This window comes from Myripristis murdjan, chromosome 16, assembly GCF_902150065.1.
Source record: "Myripristis murdjan chromosome 16, fMyrMur1.1, whole genome shotgun sequence".
In the NCBI taxonomy this organism is placed as follows: domain Eukaryota; kingdom Metazoa; phylum Chordata; class Actinopteri; order Holocentriformes; family Holocentridae; genus Myripristis; species Myripristis murdjan.
The window spans coordinates 11,249,791-11,262,500 of record NC_043995.1 but is presented as its reverse complement, the minus strand read 5'-3'; the positions used below and the strand labels follow the sequence as shown (position 1 = coordinate 11,262,500).

At 40.4% G+C, this 12,710-nt stretch overlaps 1 protein-coding gene across 1 annotated transcript in view; it reads left to right on the top strand.

Moving 5' to 3' along the window:
- The first annotated feature begins 786 nt into the window (after positions 1-786).
- The window catches only part of taf2 (TAF2 RNA polymerase II, TATA box binding protein (TBP)-associated factor), a 31,637-nt gene continuing 19,713 nt past the window's right edge, over positions 787-12,710 (top strand). The window contains exons 1-10 of the mRNA XM_030072354.1: positions 787-1,290; positions 1,504-1,558; positions 2,703-2,863; positions 3,575-3,693; positions 4,016-4,157; positions 4,786-5,017; positions 6,215-6,399; positions 7,597-7,710; positions 10,843-10,942; positions 11,224-11,309. Coding sequence (XP_029928214.1) covers positions 1,241-1,290; positions 1,504-1,558; positions 2,703-2,863; positions 3,575-3,693; positions 4,016-4,157; positions 4,786-5,017; positions 6,215-6,399; positions 7,597-7,710; positions 10,843-10,942; positions 11,224-11,309 — 1,244 coding nt within the window. The 5' untranslated portion in view covers positions 787-1,240. The remainder of the gene's footprint in view (positions 1,291-1,503; positions 1,559-2,702; positions 2,864-3,574; positions 3,694-4,015; positions 4,158-4,785; positions 5,018-6,214; positions 6,400-7,596; positions 7,711-10,842; positions 10,943-11,223; positions 11,310-12,710) is intronic.

Sequence of the window (12,710 nt, the reverse complement as noted above, 5' to 3'; positions counted from 1 at the left end):
AGGGTCAGGAGCTCATAGAGATTGCTTCATCATCCCCTTATCCAGGCTGTGGGTGGAGGTCCACCCATGACAGAGTGGATCACTAGGAAAATTTGTTTTAAGCACTGTATGCACACATATCTGAACCAAATATAGTATATAGTATGGATGCCAGAGGTACTATAAATTAAAGTGGAGTATGAAATGTAAACCCTTCATGGCACATCTCCTGCAGGGATGTAATAACTCTGATGCTTTAGATTAGTGGAAGAAACGCCTGCACAGTCTAATTGTTTTCATTTTTAATTAATTTTTAATTGTGGATCATTCTGCTTGAGACTAATGGACAAAAGAAACACAAGCTTTGAGGAACCTTATCAAATTTCAATGTCTTTTGTAAACATGTTACTGTTTTAAACTGTCAAATAACTCGGCATTAGTGTTTAACTCCAAATTTATAATCACACGAGAGCATAGAATGCATCCAATTAATCTTTTCTGCTTTTTTGTCTTTCTTAACTTTCATGGATCTCCAGAAGATGGTGCTATTTCACCACAACAGGAAGCTGGCTCCATGTTGGCGGCGCTTGACCACGCCCACCCGGCATTGGCCCCGCCCAGGGGTATATCGTCCAGAAATAATTTTAATTTTTAAGCATTTATTTTTTCTGAACATTTGTATATGAACTATTTCTGAGCAATTGCAGAAACGCTGACAACCATTACTTTTTTGTACAGAAACTTTTCGACCTATATTTTTTTAAACCATTGACGCGGGAGGTGAAAGGTTACCGACAAAATGGCTGAACGCAGTGGAAGCGCGATCACATATGTGTGAGCAGCTGGATCGAGAGGATATATTTGGATGTTTTGATGCTCAACGACAACAATAACCAACAGATGGATTTAAGTTCTTGCGTGTGAAGCCGGTTGTGGGTCGTAGCTGAATCCATGCATGGATAACTTCACTGTTTCTGCGCTTAAAAAGCACCGCACAACAGTTCCGGGGGACACAAGACAGACCCTCCGCTCTCCTTCATCCAAACATTAATACAGCCCGGTTCGCTGCGTTTAAGTGCTGTGTCCCATCACATTGTACACAATCAGTGTTTATCTAGTTATGCAATACAACAGAGTCGCCTTTTTACTCATTTTCGGACTGGTTATTTGGTTGTAGAGTGCTGAATTTCCGTCAAAACACCATTCACTCGTGCTGCAAGTTGATGTTAGCATGTTCAAAGTAAAATAACACCAGGCGAAGATGAACAGGAAGAAGGATAAAGGATTTGAGAGCCCTCGCCCTTTTAAATTATAAGTATCCCGCTTGATTTTTTTGATCTTAGACAGATGAATGAATTGCTGTCTAGCCATATTTAATGGCACCACCTAGCATAAAGTTGGACATATTTGTTCTAATGTTGGAAAACAGTCAAAGGACATGAATTCTCACTGAATAAATGTGGTGTAGTTTATATTCTTGATTTACGTCGCATGCTAACATCATGCTTTTGTCAATGCTTTTACGACCCACCAGGTGGTGTGCATCAACAACATAAACTTCCAGAGGAAATCTGTCATTGTGAGTACAATAACTACAGTAGACTAACTAACGCCCGTCACTCATACTAATTTATTTAGATAATAGCCGTAATATTGTCATTTATGTAAGCATGCAATGAAAACTAGCATTTGAAGTGAAGTAATCAGTATAGCTACTTGGTGAATGCTTGTGATTGATGGCCATAGCACCCTGCAACTGTGGGGAAATTTGGAATAGCTCAGAAAAATCAAGTCAGTGTAGATGTTAGGGAGAATATCTTCTTCTACCTGCAGCATGAGAGAAGTACACCTCAGACAATGAAATGCACTTCTCAGTCAAGCTAAGGAAATGCAGGGTTCTTCTACACAGACACAAACATTTCAAACATTAAGCAGTCACTTTTACAAGGCATTTTCCTTGTGAAGCATCTGATTGGGGCAACAACTAGGCTATTAGTCCGGAAATTCCTTCTTTCCATAGGAATAAACATCCTATATCCTAAGGCAGCACAACAGTACATGTCTCATACATGAGATGGGACATACAGTTCATCCACAGGTCCCAGCTGTTGTCTATTTTTCTAGCACGTACGTTCAGGAGCAGATCACATGTTCAGCAACGTCAGGTCCCAACTTTTACACTCTTCTTTATGATGAAATGTCTTAAGGCACAGTTTACTTCTACAGTGTTACAAACAGCAATATTGTTCTCTCAACAGAACAACAGAAACTTACATAAATGCCCACAATACTTAACATTACTTGCTAAGCCACACTTTTATTTATTCATTCATTTATTTATTTATTTATTTATTTATTTTTGAGCAGTGTTACAGCAGTTATGAGGTTAATTTAACCCCTTATGTATGCTGTCTGTTCATTGACTTATTCTGACTTTCTGCAGGAGTTAATTACAAACGCCATGAGAAACTGTTTTCTCCCTGATACCCTTTTTTTCACTAATAATTATCATGATTCTGGCTTTACATTTTGAGGATATTATATCAGCTTAAATAGCCCTACTTTGTTGTAATACTGCTATTCAATATATTGCAGGGACTTGGAATGACTCGTCATGCAGCTCACCTGGGAGCCATGATCCAAATGGAAAAACACAGATATCGATGCCAAAATCATGACAAAGATAAACGCTGGCCACTTACGCTCTCTTTCTCTTGCTGTAGGGCTATGTGGAGCTGACCATTTTCCCCACAGTGGTCAACCTGAACAGAATCAAACTCAACAGTAAACAGTGTCGCATCTACAGGGTCCGAGTCAATGAGCTCGAGGCCCCGTTCATCTACAATGACCCCACGCTGGAGGTGTGCCATCATGAGTCCAAACAGTGAGTCAATCCTCTGTTTTGTCCCGTTAGGTTGGTTGAATCAGATCAGCCTTCTTGCCAGTAAATAATAGAACTTCTTCATAATTTTGCTGATTCAGTATTGCCATCTATACTTCCTGAAAGCTTTGTGAATCCATGTGACAGAATCAACATGTCAGCTCACAGTTATGTCAGTGGGTTTACTTGTGTGTGAATTTTGGTTGTGTTTTAACAAACGCCGGTAGCTGAGTAAAACTCTGACATGGAATTAGGCCATGACATATCACCTGTTGTAGGTTATCCAGATGACTGAATTTCTATTATGCACCTAATCTATTAAAGTTTTTGCATTTAAAATGACTAATTTCTACTTGATGGAAGTTGTACCATTGCATAATATTTGGACAGATAAAATGAAAAGAGGGACAGTAGGAAACAATATAATTTTGTTATTATATCAAACAACAAACCAAGCAAGGTCCGGTCCAAGGTGAAAACCAATAAAAACGTTTCACTTCTGCCATATTCTGCAAGCCATTATTAATTCTCTGTTAGCCATGAATTTACTTAATAGAAATGTTTTATGGTGGGGGCATCTTGATTGATTAGTGGATTTGTAGTTTGACACAAAAACTTTGTCTGAGCTGCTTTTCACACCTGCCCAGCAGAAATAAATGTGTGCTGAGAGTCAACCTGTACTTTTTTTCTGGTGTTCGCACATGTGAATTGTAGGAGAAACCTCAACTATTTCTCCAGTGCCTACACAGCAGCAGTGAGTGCTGTGGATCCTGATGCAGGACACGGGGAGCTGGTTATCAAAGTTCCCTCTGAACTCTGGAAACAAGGAGACGGTAAGAGCACACTGTATGTACAGAATGACGGTCCTGACAGCATCTGTGGTTTCCATGGACTAGCTCAAAGAAGCTCCACTTTGAGATTGTCTAATAATAAATATCGCCATTCTTTTGTGTATCCATGTACTATTCTCAAACCTTTTTTCCATCTTTGTTACATTTTTTATTTGATTACCCAAATAAATCCTTACTTTTCTTGTGTTTACTGGTTGCTCCATTCCCTGTTCTGTACAAGTCTTTTATCCGAGTGCCATCGTAATATATTTCCATGCTGTCCTTTGTCATAAACTACCATCACCGTGTCTTGTTGTGTCTCCAGATTTGAAGGTGTTAAAGGTGTACATTGAGTTTTCCTTGGACCAGCCCAAAGGGGGTCTCCACTTTGTTGTTCCTGATGTTGAGGGCAGCATGGCAGAGAGAGGAGCTCATGTGTTCTCCTTTGGATACCAGAACTCCACCAGGTCTGGGAAATATTTGTAATTATCCTGATTTAGTCAAGTGAATTAAGAATACATTCTTATTAACTGTCATGTCAAGGGTGAATGCCAGTTAAATAACATTTCCAGGTTTGTTGCATTTACTGGCTTGCCATTGGAGCTACGCTAGGCAAGGTTTTTTTTTTTTTTTTTTTTTTTTTGCAATATTGCACCCCTCTTACCAGCCTACCCATCTAAGTAGGGTTTTGCCACAGAAGGAGATGCACTCAGTATCATTCTTCAGTCTTGTTACGTCCTCAGTGCTAATTATGTCCAAAATGCAACATAATGAAGGCCTGATATCTTTATGGGCTTTATCTCCAGCCTCCCTCTCTATATGCTCAGCACCAGATTTCTTTGTCATCTTGTAATGTCTGTGGACATTTGGATTGCGATCTATGAACTTGGATTTTGGAGCATTATACCACTCAGCTCTTAAACAGGTTGTCTCTTTTTCATGCTCTAAGCTTACTATAGTCACAGCTGAATTCTCCATAGGTCTTGGTTTATCTTTCTTAACTAACTATCAGACAGCCATACATTAATTGCAATACTCTTGCATTTATTCTCTGTGCCTGTGCTCTAAGCTCACAAAAGTGTTTCACTCCCCAAGGTTCTGGTTCCCGTGCGTTGACTCCTACTCAGAGCTGTGCACGTGGAAGCTAGAGTTCACAGTGGACGCGTCCATGGTGGCAGTGTCCTGTGGGGACCTGGTGGAGACCATCTACACCCATGACATGAGGAAGAAGACGTTTCACTACGTCCTCCCTATCCCCACCGCTGCACCCAACATCTCCCTGGCTGTGGGGCCCTTTGAAGTTCTTGTAGATCCCTACATGCATGAGGTGGGTTTGTAGTGAGCAGTGGAAAGCTTAAATCATGAAGTTGCTGCATATAGATGAGGTACCGACAAACAGCACCTGTTAACATAACTCTGTACCAATTTGTGGTGTGTATATTGATTTTAAGCCTTTTGAAAAAACATGTAATCATGAGCAACCATCAGAAGCTATGTTGTTTATAGTAAAAATTCATAGTGTGGTACGCACACTTATAGGAGTGGTTCTCCTGTGCTGTTATCTGTAAGACACACCATTTAAAATATATAAAGTTTGTTTGTTCAGAGGTGCCTTCCAGGTTCTAAAAACATTGCTGAAAAATATTGCTCTGGATCGCCACCAAATTTTGACCAACTGATCTTTAGATGAAGAGCTGACAGTCCAGTCAGTCATTTCAACAAAATCTTTTATAGACACCTTGCTGACAGACAGACACACAGACAGACAGGGGTGAAAACATAACTTAGTTCAAACTTTACTGTTTGGGGTAGCTACTGAAACAGAGATGTAGTGTCCTGTGTATCTCTGAAGTTTGGCAAGTCATTTGTTGAGAATTTATTTTCTAGTAAGGAACACTAGGTGTCCCCAATCACCAGATGAAAATGTTCAAGTTCAGGTTTCCCTTATTGCCACTGGTAAGTGTATTTTAAAAGGATAACTGTGGCAAACAGATCTATCAAGTGTTGCAGTCAACAAAATTTAACACTTTAACTGTCTGAAACTCACTGCCTGCCCACACCAGGTATTCATATCTTCCACAGCTTTATTTTGGGACATCCCAACCCCATACTCCACTTTAAGTTTACTGTTACTTAAGTTTACTCTCTGCAGCAAAATACAGTTCAACTTTACAGACACCTGTTATCACAGGAGACATTCATGATGATATTTTGTTATGATGACTGTAACTAAATTTTCATTTTTGGTGTCATCAAGCTTGTAAGACAGAGGTTACAGACAGTGTAATTTCTGTTGTGATCTCAGTGGAGAGCGAATAAACACATTTTTCAAACAGGTGAAGGTTACATAGCTGTTAATAGGATGTCAAAAATGTCTCCAGAAGTGTTTCTCTTTTTTTATTTATACTTGACAAATGAATCACACATTTTTGTTGCCTATTAAATTTGATTATTTTCACTCTGTAAGGTCCAGGTATATCTGCATATAAATAACTGTTATCATCTTGGTTCTGTCCTTTCCCAGGTGACTCATTTCTGCCTGCCCCAGCTGCTGCCTCTGCTCAAACACTCCATGTCCTACCTGCATGAGATTTTTGAGTTCTATGAGGAAATCCTAACATGCCGCTACCCTTATTCCTGCTTCAAGACTGTGTTTGTGGATGAGGCCTATGTACAGGTGTCCTCCTACGCTTCCATGAGCATTTTCAGGTAGGCACAAGGAAATCTGTGTGTGTGTGTGTGTGAACAGGATAAGTAGGTGTCTTAGGTGAAAAAGAGCACAGGCCATGCATCTGCCAAAATAGTGGTTATTTTGAGCAGCAACATTTTTTTTTATTATTTATTGCACCTTTAAACTGAAAATTGCTGTTGCAGCTGTCAACTCTGATTCATCTTCAGTGACTAGCTTTTAATTTAGAGGCAAATACAGATATGTGTCATAGCAGTGGTGTTGTTAGAGTGACCACCATACTTTGATCAGTGGTGCTGTAGTTGTGGTCCTTCTACCTGCCAGTTAATTATTATACATATATTACTGTACTTTTAAGCACATAAATGCAGCAGTGATTGATGAGAGAGGTTTTGTGTTGTGGTTGGGTATGAATCGGGAATATTCTGAGGTTTAGTGATTGAACATAAAAGTTTGTTAAGCAAAAAATTTCAAGCTTTAAAGTTTTAAAAGTAGCCTTAGCTAAACAGGAGTCATGAAACATAGATTCCAAGTTTAAAATGTAACTTCAAAAAAAAAAGAAAAGAAAAGAGCCAATGATGTGTTTTGCATGACATTCTAGATATGATGCATCAGTGACTGATTTCATTAGTCAGCTGTAAATAGTACCCCAGTTACCATATAAGTCTTAATGGCTGGACAGACTGAAGCAGTAATTATTATTTTGATCAGTTGAGGGGGTTTCAGTTTGTGTTGTTTTTTTGCTTGTGCTAAACACATGGATGCCATGTGGCAGACTGTAAGAGATGGTACAAACCAACTTTGACATTCCAATAACTCTTTACACTATGCACCACTGTACACAGATAAAATCTGTCTCATTTGTGTTTTTTCTTTGTTAGAATTCCTAGTTTAAGTGTTGAATGGTGGCCTTGCTTGAACAGCGTAGGTTCAATTAAGGTCTGAATATGAGAAGATGAGCCAGTGTGTCTCTCTTGTGCTCTTGCTTAATTTCCAGCTCTGTCTCCCTTTTACTTTCTTTCTTTCTGTCTTGGAAATTGTGCAAGTGACATACTTGACACTTTGACATATTAAGTATATTTTAAGTTGTTAAATTGTTCAGCTTCACAGGCAAAGTAGGTGGCGAGCTTGACACCTACTTTTCACTAGTTTCCACTCCAATCTCTTTCTCTCTCCATTGTGTTGCTCTCCTATTTCACCCTTGCTCTCTCTTCCAGCACCAACCTGCTCCACAGTGCGATGATCATTGACCAGACCCCGCTCACTCGGCGTTGTCTAGCCCAGGCCCTGGCACAGCAGTTCTTTGGCTGTTTCATCTCCCGAATGTCTTGGTGAGGCTCACCAAGACATTCACAAGACACACACAAACACACTGTTAAAATAAAACAATGTAGTAACTGGCACACATTAAGAGCCACCCTATCACAGTCTTGAGTTGTTATCCACAGCACAGTATTTCATATGGTAACATTCGGCTCTGAGAGACTGAATGTGGAACTATACCTTATGGGGGGAAAATCTTAAATGTCAATAAACTCAACTTCAGGACGCAAACAGCCCCCTTTTGAAATTGATAACAGTGTTTTCCAAAACTAAACCTGGTTTATTCAGTGTAATGGCTGAAAATGTGTTATGAATGTGACTACTTCTTAACAATGCAGAGATCAGACTGCTGTTGCCAGATTTTTATATCATGGAAAAATGCTGTCATTATTGTTTTGGAATTGCACTAACGTACTTACCAGCAGTGTTCAATGGGGCTGAGGCTGTCTGCAATTCCTGTCCAATGCACTCTCGTCTTTGAGAAGTGTGGTAACATTTAACTGTGAGATCTGTGCATATACGGCTGGTGATGAGAGATTTACAACAGAGCTAGCGTATTTCATCAGTGCTTGGAGTCAGAAGTTGGGTCAACACTGGCCTGACTGACTGTATGTGCCAGCGTGATGGATCACTGTATTCCTGTCTGGCAGCTTTGCCGATGTAGTGTGTGTGAGAGAGTGAGTGATACATGACCTTGGGCTTGCTTGAGCCAGGAGGCGTCTCAGTAGGACTTTAACGCTCTTTAGTTCTGCTAGAACTGTAGAGACAAACGTCTGGATTTCACCAAAGGTGTCTAAGCCTTTGATCCTCCACAAAAAATGAACCTCTCCTCTCTCCTCTCCTCTCCTCTCCTCTCCTCTCCTCTCCTCTCCTCTCCTCTCCTCTTCTCTTCTCTTCTCTCCTCTCCTCTCCTCTCCATATGATTTCTAAACACACATCACACAGATGTGGGGCCCTTGGCCTTTCTGTACCATTTGTTTGGCTTGTGTATGTTGTTGAGCTGGTGTTGTGTAAGAAAAGTACCCCGGGAAAGTCAGATCTCTTTGATTTTAGCAAAGCGTGGCGTCACCTGTTAACAATTAATCAGAGTTGAGCTCTAACTGGGCCCTGTAATTGAAGACAGACTGGACTCAGCAGCTTGTCAGACATCTAAAAGACAAGGAGCAAGAAAAGCTGTATAAAACTGTCTTTTGTTTGCTAAAGATAGTGTCGGCAAGGAAAATAAGAAAAACAAGACACTGGACCAGTGTTATCTCTACCTATTAAATAGGTAGGTAGGCCAGTTAAATAGAGGATAGATAAAATTTTCTTTATGTGAATGTATGTTGATATAAAGATATGATCTGCTTATGATTTCTTCATTTTTTTCTTTTCTCCATGCTGCAAACCTATCATATTAAAGACACAGTTTTACTGTGTGTGAAGTGTTGAACATTGCAGCCATTTCCAAGTCTGAATATGAAGTCATTTTTTAGAAGGAGTTAGGAAATTTTGAACATCTGAGGGAACTTCAGTACCCAAGATCATCCATAACGTCATTCATAGCCAAAACCAGTAGTAGAGCAAATAGTGGTCCAATTATGGCTTGAGTCTTTGTAGAAAGTGCTTACTTCACTTGATAATGCCCATTATTACAGATGCACTGATGAAATCATCTTTGCTACTTCAGCCAGGCTGGATTCAGTTCAACTTAAAGCGGTGAAACCACCAAGGTTGAATGAAGTATATTGTTTCTTGTTTTTATGAGCCAATAAATCCAGGCTGATAAAGTAAAGACTGTTGGGTTTGCCATGTCATGTTCCTTCCACGAAAAAAAAAACCCTCAAGGAAAACTCATTTTAACATAGTAATGAGGCAATAGAAACTCAGCCTCAGATGCTTTGAAAAAGTTCCCCAGAACTAGATGCCACCTAGTAGAGTGCATACACCTCCTTTGGCACTATGCAGTTGCCTTGATATGCAAGTTAACCATGTTGGATTATCATCAAAACTACTTCTTCCATGCCCTATTACCAACTTGGTTTCTGTCACAAGGAGATGCTACTTTTGAAGTATTTAAGCTGACTGTCACAATGCCAGTCAGCATTATATTTGGCCATTAGAGCTGGCTTGCCACTGTAAAATTGGAAGAATTAGCTGGGCGATCATGCCTAAAGCAGAAATAAGTTCTCCAATTGCCCTATTTTTACTTGATTGGACCAATAAGGGGTCCAGTGTGTTTGCCTGCTCTTATCTACTGTATGCTATGGTGTTATGTGAACCATTTGGAAGTTACAGGCCTTTTTTGAGAGTCTTGCTGTGTCCGCCTCTGGCCTGTCAAAGAATCGATTCCTTCTTGCCTCATGACCAGCCTTTCCACAAAGTTTTGTGTTATTACATAAAGTCATATGGAAGCTATTTGCCCTTCAGTGATGAGCCACACACCTGCACCATGCCTACCGTCATGCCCCCTTTGGCCAGTTGATATGGAAAATTAATCAGATCTGACACAGACACAGGCAAAAAGAGCAAATGGGATGAAAACAAAGTAGCTTTCCAGTTTTGTTGGCCGAGGCAAGGAACTGAATTAAGGAACTGAAAGATTCCAGTGGGAAGAGGGAAGGTCAGAAAAATTAAAACCTATCCAACAGGAAATCTTTTCACATGCATCCCAGTATCATGACAGGCATTCTCACAGCTAGGCCAGCGACTTGGTCCTGTATATGCCATATGCCAAAGAGAATGAGACAGATACACTCCATATAGGTGCATGTGCTCTACACCTCACTGCTGGAGAAAGTGGAGGAATTGTGAGCGGTGTTCTTCATTATAGCCAAATTTTTAAGTGGCTTCACACTCCCTGTTTGCCGTAAATCACATGCTGGAGAGGGTCCTGGGAGAATGACTGCAGGGCTGGAGTTAATTCACTTTGAGCTCATTCAGTCCAAAATGTAAATGGAAACTGAAATTCATTTGCTAATGTTAGCACATTCATTCTCAATTATTTCTAAACAGGTTGGACATGTGAACGTTCTAATGCCAGAAGCTCATGGTTATTTGAATTTTGAACAAAACCTGCTTTTTGAATTGATCAATGTGAATGGAATCCCTGATCACTTGATTGACTGATTGATTGATACATGTCGTCATGTGTCATGAAGGGCTGACGAGTGGGTGCTGAAGGGAATCTCAGGCTACATCTTTGGACTCTACCTGAAGAAGACGTTTGGAGTCAATGAGTACCGACACTGGATCAAAGAGGTACAAGTGTCAGTGTTTTACTGTCCAAAGACATTAAATGGTATTTGCTTTATAAAGTTTGATAGTAAAAGACTGATCATAGGGAGGGAGTTTTATGTCAGATTTTGAAGATGGAAGAGCCAAGAGGGCACTAAATGAGGCACCTTTGCAGCTTAATGCAATCTGTTCAGATTTGTTTCAAGTTAAGCTTTTTTTGCAAATAATTGCTATTATTACTATTGTAATTACTATTATTTAAAATAAATTTTCTCATTTCTCCATTGTTCCCTGTTTTTCTCCAGGAGCTGGACAAGATTGTGGAATATGAGCTGAAGACTGGCGGGGTTCTCCTGCATCCAACGTTCAGCGGGGGCAAAGAGAAGGACAAGTGAGAAAACTAATTCATTTTGGCTCAGTGCAAGGGAGAGAGGCAAAGAGAATGACAAAGCCCACCAACCTGTTTGATAATACAAGACTGGGATTGGGATTTTGGATATCCTAATATTGCGATTTGACAGAGTGTTGTCTTTTCCTGGTTTTAAATGATGCATTACAGTGAGGGGATACAATTTTACGAGCGTGTTAGGCTGTTCTGTTAATTACCTCTACCTGCTTGGTCATCATATCCAGCTTACTAATAACTGTTTATCAAAAATCACTTGTAAATAAATGTCTTATGAAGTCACTGGTAGTCATCCCCAACAATATCTTCACAGTGTGAGTTTTGGGGTATTCAGTCAAAGTTATTATGATGTTTGATTTTGTCCATGTCACCCGGCCCTGTATGTCAGACTGTGAGCTTTGTTCATTGAAGTAGGTCCAGTATCATTTGTTGTGCTTTCTGAGGCAAAATATAATCTTGTCCCAGTTGAGGGTGTTAGTGATGGTGGACCACAGAAAGTCGATTGCCTGAGCACGACCTCGCTGTGGCACTGTTAGTCTGCAGCAGATGATGAGCCGCTAAGTAAAATAAGTCCTCATCCCCACAGGTTTCAGTGTTTTAGCGGCACACCATGAGGTTGTCAGTAGCATCAGTCAGTGAAGAAATCTTTGTAATTAAGCTATCTGAAAATGGTTCTGTACGCCATGCTTTAGCTGAGATGATTCATGTTTCCTGCTTTTATGGTATGGAGCATCTTTGCTTTTTCATCCATTGTATTGCTGATTATAAGCCACAGCCACATGAGGTCTTATTTTTTCTTTAGTTTTGCGACAGTAATTGAATCCCAAACCTCCCAGTATTTGGGCACATACCCTCAAAACTGGCTTTGTACAATATACACCACATGCCCCAGCACAAGAGCTGGATATACTCCATATACCTCTGTACAGCCTTAATTGCAGGAGAGGAGGGTGTAATAGTAAGCATTGTTATTCATTGTAGCCAAATAACGTGCTGGCTGGCTCCACACTCTCTGTTTGCCATAAATCACATCCTGGCGAGGCCCCGGAGAATTTTAAACTAATCACATCAATACGTTGTCAGCGGCGGCTCGCTCCTCGTCAACAACTTGGCTAAACACTTTTATCCTATGGTGAGAGCAGGCTGGCTTGCGAGATTATTGCTACAGTTACTTTGGAGACTTGCTGATGTTTGCGTGTGTTTATTGGAGAGAGAGAGGGATTTGCATGGCCACACACAGAACATTTTCCCGGATTATACCAGCACTGAGCGCTGCGTGCTGCCTGTTCACGGCTGAACTGTAACTGTGGGTATAAATGACGATGTTGTCAACAGTTTGGCTCGTAACTCTTAAATCTGCAGCGGGGATGAGGTTAGCATGCTGGT